Source organism: Pelodiscus sinensis, chromosome 1 (assembly GCF_049634645.1).
Source record: "Pelodiscus sinensis isolate JC-2024 chromosome 1, ASM4963464v1, whole genome shotgun sequence".
NCBI classification, from domain to species: domain Eukaryota; kingdom Metazoa; phylum Chordata; order Testudines; family Trionychidae; genus Pelodiscus; species Pelodiscus sinensis.
In genome coordinates this window covers 52,411,238-52,428,369 of record NC_134711.1, presented here as the reverse complement: position 1 = coordinate 52,428,369, position 17,132 = coordinate 52,411,238, and the positions used below count along the sequence as shown (strand labels likewise).

The window sequence follows — 17,132 nt, the reverse complement described above, 5'->3', positions numbered from 1 at the left end:
CACACAGATTGCTGATTAATGTCACAATGGGTATGTCTACACTACCCTCCTAGTTCGAACTAGCGGGGTAATGTAGGCATATCGCACTTGCAAATGAAGCCCGGGATTTGAATTTCCCAGGCTTCATTTGCATAAGCCGGGCGCCGCCATTTTTAAATCCCGGCTGGTTCGAACCCCGTGCCGCGCGGCTACACGCGGCACGAACTAGGTAGTTCGAACTAGGCTTCCTAGTTCGAACTACCGTTACTCCTCATGGAAGCCTAGTTCGAACTACCTAGTTCGTGCCGCGTGTAGCCGCGCTGCACGGGGTTCGAACCAGCCGGGATTTAAAAATGGCGGCGCCCAGCTTATGCAAATGAAGCCCGAGAAATTCAAATCCCGGGCTTCATTTGCAAGTGCGGTATGCCTACATTACCCTGCTAGTTCGAACTAGCGGGGTAGTGTAGACATACCCAATGTAGGAAGCGTCCCAGGAGCGACAAGACCAAGGCCATCAGCATGTGACAGATGGATCCCTGACCCAGTGATGTACACCTTCACCACTGCAAGAATTCTGGGCTGGGATCCAGTGGAGCAGGGAGGGCCCAGGTCCCCCTGCCTGGCTGCCACTCCTCACTGGGTAGTGCCCTCTGCCTGTGGCTGCTTGACCACACACCCTACTCAGAGGGTGACTTTATTGACTCTGGCAGCTAGGCTGTACAGCTCTTCTCAGAGGGCTACCCTATTGACTTTAGCTGGACAACTGTGTTCAGAAGGTGACCCTATTAGCTCCCGCTGCTAAGCCATACAGTCCATCCCCGTCCTTGGGAAAGGTATCTCCATTGACTCTGACTGCTAGGCTATACAAGTGCACCCAGAAGGTGGCCCTATTGTGTTCAGCTGCTAGGCTACACAGTCCCACCCAAAGGGTGACTTTACAGACTCTGGCCATTACACCTTACTGCCCTACAGATCTGGTGTCTTTATTGCCCTGCAAATCCATGGGTTACCCTTTTGAATTCAGGCCATTAGCCCTACTGCCCGGCAGAGAAGGGCTAGTCTAGATGTGAGTCACATGACCCTATTGCTCTACAGAGCAATGCAATTCCACAAACTTTGGTCTTTGGACCTTAAACCCCTATGGATCTGGACATTTTGATGGACACTTGCTCTTAGGTCCCACAGTTTTGAGATAAAGGGCAGCTTGAAGGATGAGGTGAACTAACCTTGCACTGGACGGGGTCTCTCTATCCCTTCACATTTTGGTTAAATAATTTTTAAGTTCAACATTTTAAGAAGAAAATCCTGTATCCACTGTAAATCCAAATATAATTCCATCAGCAACATAGGATAACAGAGCTCATTCTATTCTGTTTCCTTAAAGAAAATGTCCTAATAACAAATATTACAGTAAAACTCCAATAGTCCGGCATCCAATAGTCTGGCACTCCTGATAGTCCAGCATCAAAATGGCAAGAGCCTAATGAGTGAGCTTCGGCAAAAAATGAGTCATAAGGTAACAGCGGCAGCAGCTGAACTGAGCAAAAAGGGTAAAAAAGTCTTAAAAAAACGAAAACATTACAGTATACTGTATACAGTATGTACAATAAAAAGGGTTAAGAACACTTTATATACAGTATGTAATGTATACAGTATAGATATATAACCAGTTTATAATACCTCCTGATAGTCTGGCATATCTGATAATCTGGCACCACCTAGGTCCCATAGGTTCCAGATTATCGGAAGTCTACTGTACCATGTTTACTGTAAACACTGTGAATTCATAAAGAACATATTACTTTTTGTTAATAAGGAACAGCTATCTTCTTGAGAGCGTTTAGTTCATCCTCAACTAATCTCTCTCTTCTAACAATAAAATAAGTGAGACTTAAGTGTGATGTGGATCTGTGCTGTACCGCTGCACAGTGATTAATTTCATTTTACTCTCGAAGTCAACGTTCCTTTTCTAAAAATAGGAAGTCACCCAAAGTCACTCATAAATACCCATTAGTGTTAATATTAGTTTTTCTCCCTATTTCCTATGAGCTAAAAGCACCTCCCTCCATCAGTAGAATGTGCTAACCACAGCCCTCATATAATTTGTTAAAGTAGCTACTGAACCCTGCACTTGCAGCTCTTTACAAAGCGCCTTTCAGCATTCTCAAGGCAGTTTATTTTTTAATATATCAATCATTTCCCCACAAACTTACCTACTGTAAAAATGAATAGTTTGTAATGGAGCACTGACAAAGAGTTCCTTAAACCAAGAAAAAACCCACATCTTGTAACCACTGCACTGAGCTCTCTGCATACACATATACACGAAACCATTAATATTTTCTCAAACATTCTCAAGTAACTGCTTTTACAAATTCAGTCTAAATGTACAGGCTCCTTTCCTCCCATGGCCAATTAAGAAAATGCAAATAAACGTGGAAAACAGCAAAAAAATCTCTCTACAAAACCCAAAAGATACACAGTTGCCATATCCTTAAAAATCCTTATTTCCTGGCCCTCTCTCTCTTAGCTCAAGTGTTTCTCAATAACTGTAAACTTAAGTCTCTTCAACCCCAGTGGCTGAACATCACCATGTCAAACCTGTAGATGCTTAGAAAATCACTGGGATTCACAAAAACTGGATTAGGTGTCTAGGTTCTCTGTACAATGAATAGGGAGAGGTAGGTGTCTAGAATGAGATTACCAGAAACCAGGAATCTAGACAACTCCTCATTTATACTAGTCAATGGAAGATACCAAGGTGAGCTGTGTGTGTTAAGCCCCGCCCCTCTTTTGGAGATAGTCACCTAATTCTGGCCTGAAGGGAGGTGCTTTCTCTTTTCTGGGATTCTCAGCTGCAAACCTGGTGTGGGGGAATTAAGACTTAAGGAACTCATCTGGGATTCCAGTTCTCAGATTGCCTTAACCTTTGCTTACTCTATGAGACTAAAAAGAACAACAGTGCTGCACCGATTCATGGGACCTGTAGTCCATCTGCCACGTTCACATGAAGTGGAGAAGCAGAAAAATTGTTTGAAGGAGGCAGACTGTGAGGAGGCAGCCAACAGTTCAACATAGTTGAGAGACACTACTGTATTTTCAGTAAGGGTTAATGGAGTTTAACAAAGGGGTAACCAACCTTTTGCAGGCAGTTGTCTGTCTCTACCTGTTTGTATTCACGTTACCAATTCAAAATACAGAGGCTACAGTCAGAAAAGAAGCTATTCAGATAAGGTAGGCGGTTTACGAGGAGCCAATTGCCTTCAGAGTTACTCCACAATAGCTACAGCACTACTAACCACTTGGTTCAGGACAATTTAAGGACCATTCAGGATACCCTAAATGAGTTCAGGAGGTAGACCATCAGCTTGGCTTAGAAGTCTGAACACATGATTGGGCAAACAAGGAAGACTTTCTGAATTGTAATCCTTACTCTAATTGCTTTTGTGGTCTTGAACAGTCACTTAAGAGCTCTGCCTCAGTTTCCCTCTATGTAAAATGCAATTAATACGACTACTTTACACAGTTGTATGCGTATTCAATAAATCATTTGTACAGAGTTCTGTTATTAACTTTTGCTACATGTCAAAGGTTTTCAATTAGAAACAAACAACAAAAACAAAATAGTCTCATGTAGAATAATACTGACTAGACTCTAATAGAATTTGGTATTATTGCCAAAAGCTTTCATAGTCCTTCCTGCTACTGAATTTAAAGACAAGAAAAATGATTTGATATTGACATTCAAAAGCAGCATGTCAGTGTGAAAACACGATTGTTCTATAACTTGATGTGTTGTAATGTGTATAAATGTGACAATCAAACCTTAAAATTCTCATATTAAATGAGATTAGAACTGGTGTCGAAAATTTACATTGCAGTGGTACTTACAGAATCTGTAATGCACCAAAATAAAACCATATGACAAGATGAGAGACTATTTAGCAAACCTGACATTCTGTTTCAGACGCATTTCCATATGTTCCCCTAGTCTGCTGTGAAGTATGAGACTGAAGGTGAAACATATTAGTGAGAAGCATAGTTCTCTAGTATGATCTCATTTTGAAAACCTTCTATTGGTTTTATAGCACATTCATTTTCTGTAACTAATGGTTAATGAGTTCAAAATTCTGTTATAATGGTCCGTTGCACGGCCCAAGACTTCATCAATTTTTTGATAGCAACAGTTTCCTTACAGAAATAGCAGATATAAATGTGGCAGACAGAGAGAGTTCCAGCTGTAGTACTCTTGTCATTGAGGTTGCTGAAGCACAGAGAAGGCTTAAATTAAACCAATTAACTTACTTCTAGAAGGAATTGCTGAGTCTTGGTGATAACTGTTGGGATACTGAAGTAACTGGCTCAGTCGATGGAAGGATATATTCTCGGGAGGAACAGGAAGCAGGACATCTTGGACAGTGAGGCCATGTCTAGATTGCAGGCTTCTTTCGAAAGAAGCTTTTCTGGAAGAGGTCTTCTGAAAAAAAGTCTTCCGAAAGCGAGCATCCACACTGCCAAAGTGCATCGAAAAAGTGATCTGTTTTTTTGAAAGATAGTGTCCACGCTGAATGGACACTATCTTGCATGTAAGCTATGATTACTGTGGACAGAGTGGCAACCAGGGCACCTGTGCTTTTTCCTCTTTCCTCTTCTTTTGAAAGAACTCCCTCTTCCCCGTCCACACATAGAAAGGTTTATCAATGTCAGAAAAACCTCTCTGTTCTTTCGATTTTCTTTCAAAAGAACAAGATTGCAGTGTGGACGTAAGTGAAGTTTTTTTGGAAAAACAGCCATTTTTCCGGAAAGAACACCTCTGTAGTGCAGACATACACTGAGCTTGATGGAGGAGAAACGCTATATGAAAAGCTCCTCCTACTGTATGCTTGTGCTCTACCTTGTCCTATTTATAAAAAGAGGACTAAAGATTTTATTTCTTTTCCACCACCTGACTGTTTTTGTGACCAAGGGTATGTCTTCACTGCAATAAAAGACTCGTGGCACAGGCATGTATGGCTGGAATGAGCTGACTCTGGCTCATGGAACTTTGCAATAACTATTCATATTCCTATTAATTAGAAGAAAAAATTGCAAATGAAAAGATAAAATAAAATTAAAATGTTGAATAAGTTATCGAGGCTGAAAAAAAACCTCATGCATTTTGCTTTGAAAAATATAAATGCTTACAAGTAAGTATTTTGTAGGATTTCAAAGTCTGCCTCTGGCAAATGAAAACCCGACATGTTAAAGTTGGGAAAAGCAGACGTGTTAAATTTTGCTCTCTAGCTGTATGCATACAGTATGTGAATGATTCTTTGTTCACTTAGGTATTTAGAACGAGATTTAGGAAAGTGCTGTAAGACACTGAAGATATCACCAAGTATTATGTCATTTCAAAGATCATGGACTTAATTTTTCTGTAACTTATTTAGGCATACTTACTCACTTAAACCAATTCCATTTCAGCAGTGTGAGAAAATAACTAGGTGAAATATATTTTATTTGTATTCACAGCAGCATTTTACTAATGCTAGGATAACACAGAATCTGCATTATGAGAAAATATTGCAATCAGCAAAGCCATGTTAGAGACGAAAAAAGAAAAGCCAATCTTTAATGTATTTTTAAAAATTAGATAAGCCTGCTATTAGCTGAAGAAACTGACTCCTATGGTTAAACAAGTAGTTCCAGTCTTCAGTTGGTTGTGGTATTTTAATATAGAGTTTAAAACGATAGTTCATGAATTCACTATAATGTGGTTACAAAATCACTGAACACCAGACATTAGCTAACAAAAGTTAGTAAGCCTGTATTTTACTCAAGATTACGGTAAATGTTCTGAAATGCAGTTCAATAAATATGCAGCTGATTATTTTATGACAAGTTTTTAAGTTTCAGATTACTCAGTGAAAAGGAATGTATGTTTAATATTTGTATTGATAAATTTCCTTTAAATAAAAATTTAAACCAGTATATCTTTCAAGCTGGAATCTGCTTATTTATATGAGCAAATTCTCCTCCAGAATATTCACCTCCCTCTTAAATTTATGGCCAGGCTTTTTTTTAGGCCAGAAGAAGGAGAGAATATAAAAAAAGACGAGAGAAAGAGAGAGAATCGGGAGGAAGAAAGATGAAATAAAAAGTGTGTGTGTGTATATATATAAATTGGCTTCCAAACAAAAAAGTTGCAGATCAAAATATTTTGTTGTGCTTTTTAATAACTAAATTAACTGCAGATATTAATGTGTTATAACTCACCTATTTTTACTCCCACTGTCCTTCAGGAAAATAGCTAGTCTGAGCTGTCATAAGGACTCTATTAAGAAGCCAATCTTCCAGCACAATAACATTTTTGTTTACATTTACATTGCTTATTATATACATCTCACTGTTTTAGAGTTAGAGGCTGGTTATGCATTTTTTCCCAGCACTATGTTTCTGAGAAGGGCTACAAAGAAGGGAAGAACTGACAGGGAACATGCAATCAGGCTATGTCTACACTGCAGCCTTTTGTTGGCAGAGACAATGCAGATGAAGCGCTCATTAGCATTTGTTGCACTGTCATTTGCATATTCTCTGCTGATGCTTTTTGTGGTAGAGGCTGACAGCTCACAGCCCTCCCTGACCACCTCGGAGGTTCTGATCTCTGGTTTCAGAACTCCCAATAACAGCACTGGTGAAACTCATATTGGAATACTGCACAAAGATCTGGTAACCATATTTTAGGAAGGATGTTGAAAATCTGGAGAGGGTGTAGAAAAAAAGACAGGAAAATGATTCTAGGACTGAAGAAAATGCCTGAGTGGAGAGAACTACTTCAATCTGTTCAGTTTATCAAAAAAAAAAAAAAATTGACTTGTTTACAATATTCAAATACCTTGATGGGAAGAAAACACTGGGATCAAAGGGTTCCTTAATACAAGAAAGAAAGACCTAACAGGAGCCAATGGCTAGAAGCTGAAGCAAGACAAATTCAAATTAGATACAAAATTTTAAACACTGATTAAACAACAGCACAAACTACCAAAAGAATTTGAGGTGCTCAATCTCTTAGAGCACTTCTCCACAGCAGAGCTAAACTTGAAATAAGCTATGTAACTTGAGCTATGCTAACTGCACAGTTTAAGTCAAAATAGCTTATTTTGACTTTTGATGCTGTCTACATAGCAGTTATTTCAAGAGAGAGCACTCATTATCTGACTTCCCTTACTCCTCGTACAAGTCGAAATCAGCAGTCCTCCAGCTCGATATTATTTTGACATGATGTCAAAATTACTGCTTGCTGTGTAGACACGGACTATGTTATTTCGGAATCATGACAGTTACTGCGAAATAACACTGCTATGTAGACATAGCCTTACTGTCTTCAAATCAAACACAAGTTATTGGGCTCAGTTACAGGAGTAATTGGGTGATATACCTGTGATATACAAGAGTTGAGACTAGATGATATAATAGCTCTTTCACACCTTAATCTGTAAAACTCTATGAAGACTCCCTAGCATTCCCCTTTTTTGGATGACTTTTATCATACTGTTGCTGCAAAGTAATACCTTTGGCTACACAGGTTGTGTGCCAAGGGGAATCATAAAGCTCACAGTTGTCACCATTCTCCTCAAATTTAATAAAAAAAACAAAAATCAAAGTCAAGTGTCTGGACCTTAAGATGGCTACACCAGCATCCAATTCCATGACAGTTATAGTTATTCTGAAATAGAATTTGGCATATTACATACTATGGCACTTGATACTTCAAATACACAAAAATTGGAGACAAAAAGACACACACAGAGAAACAGACAGTTTTGTCTAAGACTCTTTTTAATGGAAATGGCATCATTTGTTGGTTTTTTAATTCATCAAGTCATAAATTCTCAATAAGAAAAAAAACCCTACCTACCTGAAATTTTAATTTGAGCTACTTCTCCATCTCCTCCTTCACTGTGTGCTCGAACCTCAACCACATATTCACCATCGTTGGGGACTGGCAACTCTATTGAATGTGTTCCAGTTGAATACAGTGTACCCTCATGTTGGCCATCTGGTCTAAACAGCACCTTGTAAAGCCAAAAACAAGTACAGTAATTGAAATGCCATGTTGTAGCTGACACCACAGTTACATTCTTCTAGTTTCAATTAGCAAGTTTAGGGTGCTAAGATTATATGTACATGACCAATTGTATATCCAAACTAAAATATATTACTTTGCAACTTGCTCTATTATAAAGAAGCTTGGTTGGAGAGAGCAGATATTGCCTCTGTCTTTTCTATCTCCTTTTCAGATTAATTTTGCATATGGGTTCAAGTTAAGACTTGAATGGCTGAGGATAATACTTTCAGCTCAGCAAACAAAGCAAAAACATACCATACATCTTGCCATATACCAGAACATAAATGATTTAAGAATGTCCTCATAAAATAGCACAATTATTCTTTTTTATTTATGTGTTTCAGAGCTGGCAAATTATTATAAATGTGAAGTATGTGATTTATGAGACATATGGAAATAATCTCTGCTCATTTTCAATGATTCACAGGAAGTAACTCAATCCATCAAACAAAGACTTGTGCAGCATATAACACTGTAGCTATATTACTGCCAAAGTCCTAAATAAATAATAATAATAATAATAATAAATAGAAACTCTTTTTAATGGTTTCAGCATACTAATGGCTATAACTAATCACTTCCCTATAATGTGTAGATATTCTTGCATTGTATGTGCATGTATCATGATGTGCTGTACTTTTAAGGACAGCTCTAGATACATTTGTTTTATTATTGTCTTTGACCTAGAAGGACAGTTATTCTGGAGGTTGTAATTCTCACAGGGAGGATGGCAACAGTAATTCGGAAGTAATTCATGCTGGGAAAGGGGGCAAAAATATAAAGGAGCATATTTTTTGAACATATCCTTTAAGAGACACATCACTGTGGGAACAATCAGTTCTGCTGTATGTCTGAAGTGGTGATTCTGAGCCTTTTCCATACTTCGTTTCCATACTAGAACAAAATTTTAGGCCCTATCCCATCTCACCATAAAAAGAAAGGTCGTCAAAGCCATGTGGAACAGGGGAGTTGTGACCTCTAGATTGTGAACAAATCGTCTAAGCTAAGGATGAAAGCACATTAGAGCCAGAGCAGATACCAATATTGACAACAGCACATACTGTGTGCAGGATATGAAAGTTAGAAACTATTTTTATAATTCATACTTTGTATCCTTGAACAGCAGATTCATTTGACATTGGCTTGACATGGTCCCAAGTGATGATGTACCTTGAACCAGACCTGACAGAACTGACAATTCTTGGACGTTGGCTTGGAGCTGAAAAAAGAAACATATACAATTTTGTATGCAGAAACAATCACACTTCCCAAACCTTCATTTACATTTGAATGAGCCTTTTAAAAAAGAAGATTATGGCTGGCCTTTCTGTGAATGTGGGCTAGTTTCTCTCCTGGAATGCAATTCTGTGGCTTCAGCTGTAAATTTTTGCATGGCCCATGCAGTGGGCTCCCTGTGGGTTTGGCATTTGCATGTTGCCAGAACAGACCTAGCCAATTTCTACCCTTTTCTGTGGAACTAGGTTTGTTTCCTTGAAGGCATCCCCGACCAGAATCTCCTAGAATTTACCTTAAGTACATGTATACATGGGATTTAAACTTTTAAATAATCATACCAAAGCATTTTTAATGCTCTTATCTCTGTGGTAATCAGAGAGCCTTCCTACATAAAATAGCAGCCACATAAAATGCAATCTTCTTATCCAAACACATGCTGACTGCAGGGCGGAGTCAGACTGCACACAGCTTACCTTACTGACAAAACATATGTTACTCACATACATTTTTTAGGCCACACAACACTTTTTTGAAAACATGGTCCTTTATTAAATATCATTCATGACTAAGGAAACCATATTTCCCTCTGCTGACTATAGGACACCTGGAAAAGTTACTGGTATTCAGGTGAGTTAAATGGCAATCAATTAGAAATAAAAACATTCAATTTATCATTGCGTTGACCGAGCTCCTGTCAAAAAGAAGTATTGAGTAGTTGAATTCTTTTACCTTCTTATCTTTAAGGCTTTAGGGTTCATGTAGGGAAGGGTGAAACACACACTCTTACCTCCCCACACACAGATGACACACACACACTCATGTACACCTTTCTCACATGGAGGCCTGTTGGGGGTGTGTGCAGGGAGGGTCACTCAGAAGGACAGGAAGAGGGTATGTGGGGACACTCCAATTAACAATTAAAACTTTAGTGGGGGCATACAGGAGTGGAGTACCTCACCAGTGTTACCATGAGTCACTTATGCATGGGGAGAGGGTGACTAACCAACCCTCCCTGCCAAGTGCTCACCACGCTCTGTGCCTGGCTGGGCTCTTGGGATGGATCCACCTCTCTCAGTATCTGGGCCCCATCTTTCTAAGGCAATGTGGGGGCATCCAATGTTAAATGCCCATCCACCCCGATTCCTGCCAGGATTCACACCAAACATGGGCAGCAGCAGCCTTTCAGCATGGTTCAGGAGAGAAGGGACAGGAGCTGCTTCCAGCTCCAGAAGAGGAGGCGGGGAAGAAGGGATGACCTTGCCTGTGCTTTTGCATAGTTCATCCCTTCCCGTCTGCAAAGTGTTGGAAAGCAGCTAACAACCTCCAGGCCACTGCTGGCCACTGTACATAACCCAGCTACCCCTTGTCCCTGACTACAGCATAGGTAGGAAGGGGCTAAGCTCAAAGCCACATTCTTATGTAGGGGCTCAGGAAACCTGACTGCAGGGGCTTCAGAGGCTATGGAGCCTAGCAAGATAGGTGTCTCAGCAAGAGAGGGTGTCTAGGAATGGAGCAGCCCTGAGTGCAGAAGTTGGCAGGAGTTAAGGCAGGGGGACAGGTCCGCATCAATACCTTTGGCTGATTCTTGCAGAAGAGGGGGCCCGCCATCAGTGGTCAGGCTACAGAGGGTCAGCCAGTCAGCAGTCACACCTGCCCTCTAGGGATCTCCACAATGATCACACACCCTTATCCCACTGTCCTAGACACTTGAATAATACATAGGGGAAACTGAGATACACACGATATTAGAAAACAACAAGGAGTCCTGTTGCATCTTAGAGACTATCAGATTTATTAGGGCATAAATCTGAAAGGGTATGTCTACACTACCCTGCTAGTTCGAACTAGCGGGGTAATGTAGGCATACCGCACTTGCAAATGAAGCCCGGGATTTGAATTTCCCGGGCTTCATTTGCATAAGCGGGGCTCCGCCATTTTTAAATCCCCGCTCGTTCGAACCCTGTGCCGCGCGGCTACACGCGGTACGAACTAGGTAGTTCGAACTAGGCTTCCTAGTTCGAACTACCGTTACTCCTTGTGGAATAAGGAGTAACGGTAGTTCGAACTAGGAAGCCTAGTTCGAACTACCTAGTTCGTGCCGCGTGTAGCCGCGCGGCACAGGGTTCGAACGAGCGGGGATTTAAAAATGGCGGAGCCCCGCTTATGCAAATGAAGCCCGGGAAATTCAAATCCCGGGCTTCATTTGCAAGTGCGGTATGCCTACATTACCCTCCTAGTTCGAACTAGGAGGGTAGTGTAGACATACCCTAAGTCTCTAAAATGTCACAAGACTTCTTGTTGTTTGTGCAGATACAGACTAACACGGTTATCCCTCTGAGACTGTGTTCAGAGAAAACATTAAGAACATTCCCACCTCATTATGGTATGGTGCTCGACCCACTGAGTATCATATTACTATATGCAAAGTACAAACCAATAGTAACAAAGTAGAGAACTTTAGAAATGCATCCAAAGCTCCTTTACTTACGTGCTTTTCTTGTGACAATGTCAATAACACTACTGGGTGGTCCATACCCTGCACTATTGAATGCACAAACATCTACGTGGTATCGGGTATTAGGTTTCAAATTTTCCAGTTTTGTTGAGTATTCCTGATTGCTCACTTGCACACGCTGCGCAGCTGCTTCTTTGTCATGAACGGTCCAGTAACGAATCTGCACATAGTTGGATTGAGTGATAATTTGGCGTAATTAATTCTATTGAAATCTTACAAAAACTTTGTAATTTAGATTGGCACATAGAATAACTTAAAAAAAATTAAAGTGTATCTGGCTAATGCTGCTCTTTATACTATTTCAAATGACAAGTTCACAAAGAAACAGAAAATATTTCGGAGTTGATGTGGAAACTTTTACACCAATGAAACTGATTTGTGCACAATTAAGCTAATGGGAGTTTTGTGACTTCATTGGGGGCAGGATCAGGCCTTACTAACAGGGCTACATCATCGTTGCTCTTTCATACTTGGAATTTTATACTCAAATTCAATATTGTTTTACTAGGTTGCAATGTACTCTTAGAAGCAAAAACAACTTTGACTATGATGTACAGTATACTCTACTTCCTACTTATACCAGCATTCTAGCCAATGCAATCCCTACAAAAACAAGTACACTGTAATTCATATTTTCCATTCTGCTCACATTCCTCACACACAGTATTGCCTATCCAACCCAAGCTGCACAGAACACTTTTACTAAAATGTATTATGCACTATAACATTTATCATATTTGGCCAGTATTTTTGTTCCCATGATGTAAAGGTTATAATAAGCTATTGACAAAGCAGTTTGACAACATGGTAACAAGGTATAACAGCCAAAAGGGATCTATAACACCCCAACCTGATATCCATTTCTTGCTCATTCCTCTGGAAATTGTGTTTAACTGCACTGAACATGCATTGAACTTAGACATCAAAGCAGTATCACTCTCTTAATAAACTGACTTGCTGATTCTTGCTTTATTTTTAATCTCCTCTTGTCTCTTAGGAAGGACTTTAAGTAATGAAGCTTAAATGATTAGACTAAAGAAGTGTGCAATATTTGCTGTTTTTAAAGTTCATAATAAACAGCAACTTTCTATCATTTTAAAGCTTTTAAAGGTGTTTATACATTGTTATAATTTCCCCTCTCTAAGTATATTGTGCACTATTATCTATCTTTTTTTTAAACCTCTTTCCTTCCCCATTTCAAGACTGGGGGAAAACTGACAAGTGCTCAACAACTTAAGTTGCATAGATTTCTTATTTTCCTCCTCTTCTTCCCCTCAGAATTCTCCTCTGTGCACTTGTTTTATATCCACCTAAATTACACATTTAATACCAATGTCAGGGAACAATTCCGGGATTTAATACCGGATCATCACCAAGTTAACAGAACTGATGTGTGTGTTCTATTAACATAAACACCCCAATTTTGCTTTTAGGCCACATTTGCCTTAAACTTTTTTTTCAGATGACATTAGTTTTGTTCCCTAGCTATTTCATTTTAAGGAGATTCCAAAAATTTGTTAGGAGAAGAAGTTGGTGTTGGCTTGGTTCTCTAGCTCCTACCACCACAGTGCTCCCCGTCACAAGTTATGGTACAACTTGCTGTTGGGCAAGGCTTAATGTTTCTCGTTAAGAAATGCTTTGTTAAACCATTTAATAAATCTGTAGCTTTCTTCTATCCCTCAGGTATGCACTGTAGCTGAATGAGTAGTGAGACAGTAGAAGGGTTTCCCTTCTTATTCAAATACCTAGAGGGGCATTTGAGCAGCCAAAATAATTGAACAGAGGCTTTCCTAATTTAATTTACACATCAAAGTTTATGTCAATGCTTCAATACGTTTGCCTGTCAATAGTAATAATACAAGCTGTCAGTAGCATGAGCATTATAAACATATGATTACCACCATGGCTCTACCAACTCTTTCACACTATAGATATTATTGCACATGCACATACTGACCAAATTGGCTTTTACTTTAAATATGGCTTAAAAGCATGCAAGCACTTGTATTTTTTGGATTAAAGAAATGTACATGCTGCAGAAGGTTTTGGAAATTTAATCCTTCAGCAGACACCACTTAGTTTTCTTGAAACACATTTAGAATAAAATACAGACAATGTTAATACATTCTTTTAGGAAATAAATGAGGACTCGGAGGAAATGCCGTGTGTTCTCAACTGAGAGATCTACATGTTACATTTCTGGGACAGTTTCACTGACTGGGCCCAATACGTCTATCTGTTTTTTAGAGGCAGGAACTAAAGTCTACCATTGGTGACGATAGTTACGATGCCCCAATGGTAACATTTGCCGGATAACTGACGGAGCAGTTTTAGATTTAAGCTTAGGCATCATCAGTTTTATGATAATCCTGCTTGAGAAGCATGTGCTGTGAAGTGTCAGAGGGGTAGCAGTGTTAGTCTGAATCTGCATAAACAACGAGAAGTCCTGTGGCACGTTAGAGACTAACAGATTGATTGGAGCATAAGCTTTCGTGGGCAAAGACCCACTTAATTGCTGCACGTAGTAGAAATTCCACAGGCAGGTATAAATATACCTTTCTTTTCAAGTGTCTATATATTTATACCTGCCTCTGGAATTTCCACTACATGCATCTGACAAAGTGGGTTTTTACCTACGAAAGCTTATGCTACAATCAATCTGTAAGTCTATAAGGTGCCAAAGGACTTCTTGTTGTTTATGTGCTGTGAAGTGTGCAATGAAATGAGAGACTGAGAATTCAGGATAAACTGGAACCCAGCTCAGACCCATTTCACTTAAGCATTCTAGCCAGATAAAGCCAGAGCCCTTGGCATAGGATTCCCCTGCCAAGGACACTGAGGCCTTCACATATTTTGATGTTTCTACAGAACAAAAACTTATAAACAAAAACAGATTTTTGTGGTTCTTAAATACCAAAGAGCAAATGTTCATGTTTAAGCTTTAAATTGACAATGCTATATCATTGTCTTATTTTATAAGCCCTCGTTTAAAATATGAAGTAAAATTACTTCTATATCCAGGCTTTTTCCTTACTGAGGCTTTATTAAAATGTGTAGAACAATAGGAGAAAAATATGCATATTTTTTCTAAATAGTTGCTTAGTCTCAGGCTAGTATTTTGGTTCCATTATACTGTAATGAAGTGTTGTATATATGCCCCTGCCTTCCACTGGGCAGAATCACAACTCTTCAGCTGAGTGCCCTATGCTACTAACAACTTGAGGTGTTTTGCCTTTGGGTTAAAGTGACTGGGGCCTTTGCAACTGGAACAAGGGGAAGCTGAGCACTATCTTGATTTCTGCCATGAAGTTCTAAATGGGCCTGAGTGTGCAGCAAAATGACATCTGTGAATAAGTCGTCGGTCATGTATCTGTTAGTTATGGTGTGATTCATGATAAATATGGTGATAATGTTGCCATGCAGTGCAAACCTCTATAGTGACTGCTAGGGGCTCAGCTCTTCCATTTTTTGGGTATACTCTGATATGCTAAGTGTATTTTTTACATAGGGGTGGTGAACACACTAAGGCTTTTGTTGATCACTGGACAGCTGCCCAAATCCTTGAATCCCTCTCCCCCAGGAGAAACTTTCTATATTTGTCCAATTCATCTACCCCCCTGTAAACCAGGAGTGTAATAAAATAAGTAATATAGAACTGTTAAGTTGAGTGAGAAAAAGGAATGAAACTTTAAGCCACTCCACTGAGATGTGAGTTAAATCCCTTGCAGGAATAAGATCATTCAAACATTAAATTCACCTAAATCCCAAATACATTGAATCTTGGTTCAAATAACTTATATTTAATAATTGTGACAATGTGATCTGCATGTGTTAAATTCAGAAGTCTGAACAGCTTTTCTCTACCTATCTACTTAGGATACAAATATGACTATATATTTGGGTCATAATAATTATTTTTGGAAACAATGGATTATTTCGTTTAATGCAGAGAAATTAGCACTTAATTGCTAATCTTTTCCCTTTCTCCTGCTCTTTCTTCATTCTGGTTCAATGGAAATACTGTAGAAACTATGCTGCATATTCTCATTGTCACCACCTTGGTGAGTACATTTCCATTACACACTGATTTTTTTCATTAAAAGATTTTGGGATCAGATTTGGGGCTCACTTCCTTCTTTTTGTGTGTGTGTTGTCTCTGGGATCTATCCAAGTAAGAATCCTCATGGTGAGGGAACCCTCAGTAGGCACTACCTGTTTTTTGCCAACCCAATTCCAGCTCTCACTGGAATGGTTGAGCCAAGAATGAGGAGAGGATTCTCTGATAATCTCTGTGCCAGTGGGGTCATTGCAAGGCATGATAGCATAACACAGCCAGCAAACCCATTAGGTTCAGGGAAACTCATTTAACTCCCTTGTGGTCCTGTGCCACTGGTGTGCCTAGAAAATATTTTACAGATGAGAATTTAGCCCATGGTAAGCATGGGGGAGATGCTTTTAAAATGATCAAGAAAGTAGTCCTATATGATCCTTGCGTGAGTTTCACATAAAAAAGTTATAAAAATATTCTTTATCATAACAGAACAAATATTTCAGGGTGACCAGTTGTATAACAGAGAGTATGCTACAAAATAAAGCAACTATAACATTACCTATTAGAATAATGTTTCTGTAACAAAATCTTTCATATTTATCTTTCATTTCCAAGAAATTTGACTAACACTAAAAAAATTCTATTTTATTTTACTCATTTAATATACTTTATTGATACTTACAAGGAGACATAGTGACTAATAATAACCCCCCACAAAACAGTATCATGACATAAACCTGTATAATAAAAGCCAAATAATATATTTACTACATGTAAGAAGCAAGAAATATATATACCCACTCAAGCTGCAGATACTGAACAGCTCTATTTTTTTAAGATTACATGACAAGCGCTCATAAATCTTACATTCTCTGGATGGAGGGAGGTAGTTCATGTTTTATCTTTCATTTAGGTGTAAGCTGAGGACACACCTCAGTAATGGCAAAATTTATCAGTTCACACTCATCACCACTAGTGCAGTAGTCATGAAAGCCTGCATTAGTGTCAAGAAAACCTGACTCTTCTTGGTGTGAAAAGGCTAGTATCACAGGTGAAATGCCTTCTCTACTTTTCTGTCAGAATCCTTATTCTTAGATGCTTGAATACATGGCATCAGTGATGTACTGAGAGCGCTATTTTCAGGGAATGTGAAGGATTAAAATGAAAAGGAGAAAATACTCTAGTTTCACTAGAGATTTTGATAAATTGTGTTGCAGCTGGAAAGTAAATAATTGAAATCTGAG

General features: G+C 39.1%; 1 protein-coding gene across 10 annotated transcripts in view; it reads right to left on the bottom strand.

Moving 5' to 3' along the window:
• Nucleotides 1-17,132, bottom strand: part of CNTN1 (contactin 1) — a 393,162-nt gene that overhangs the window by 31,137 nt on the left and 344,893 nt on the right. For 9 of the 10 annotated variants that reach the window (XM_075930024.1, XM_075930057.1, XM_075930017.1 and 6 more), the window contains 3 exons: nt 11,811-11,997; nt 9,193-9,305; nt 7,877-8,033 (listed from right to left, as the gene is read on the bottom strand). In XM_075930024.1, coding sequence (XP_075786139.1) covers nt 7,877-8,033; nt 9,193-9,305; nt 11,811-11,997 — 457 coding nt within the window. Of the gene's footprint in view, nt 1-7,876; nt 8,034-9,192; nt 9,306-11,810; nt 11,998-17,132 lie in introns of those variants that run through there. The other variant, XM_075930072.1, reaches the window with a different exon arrangement.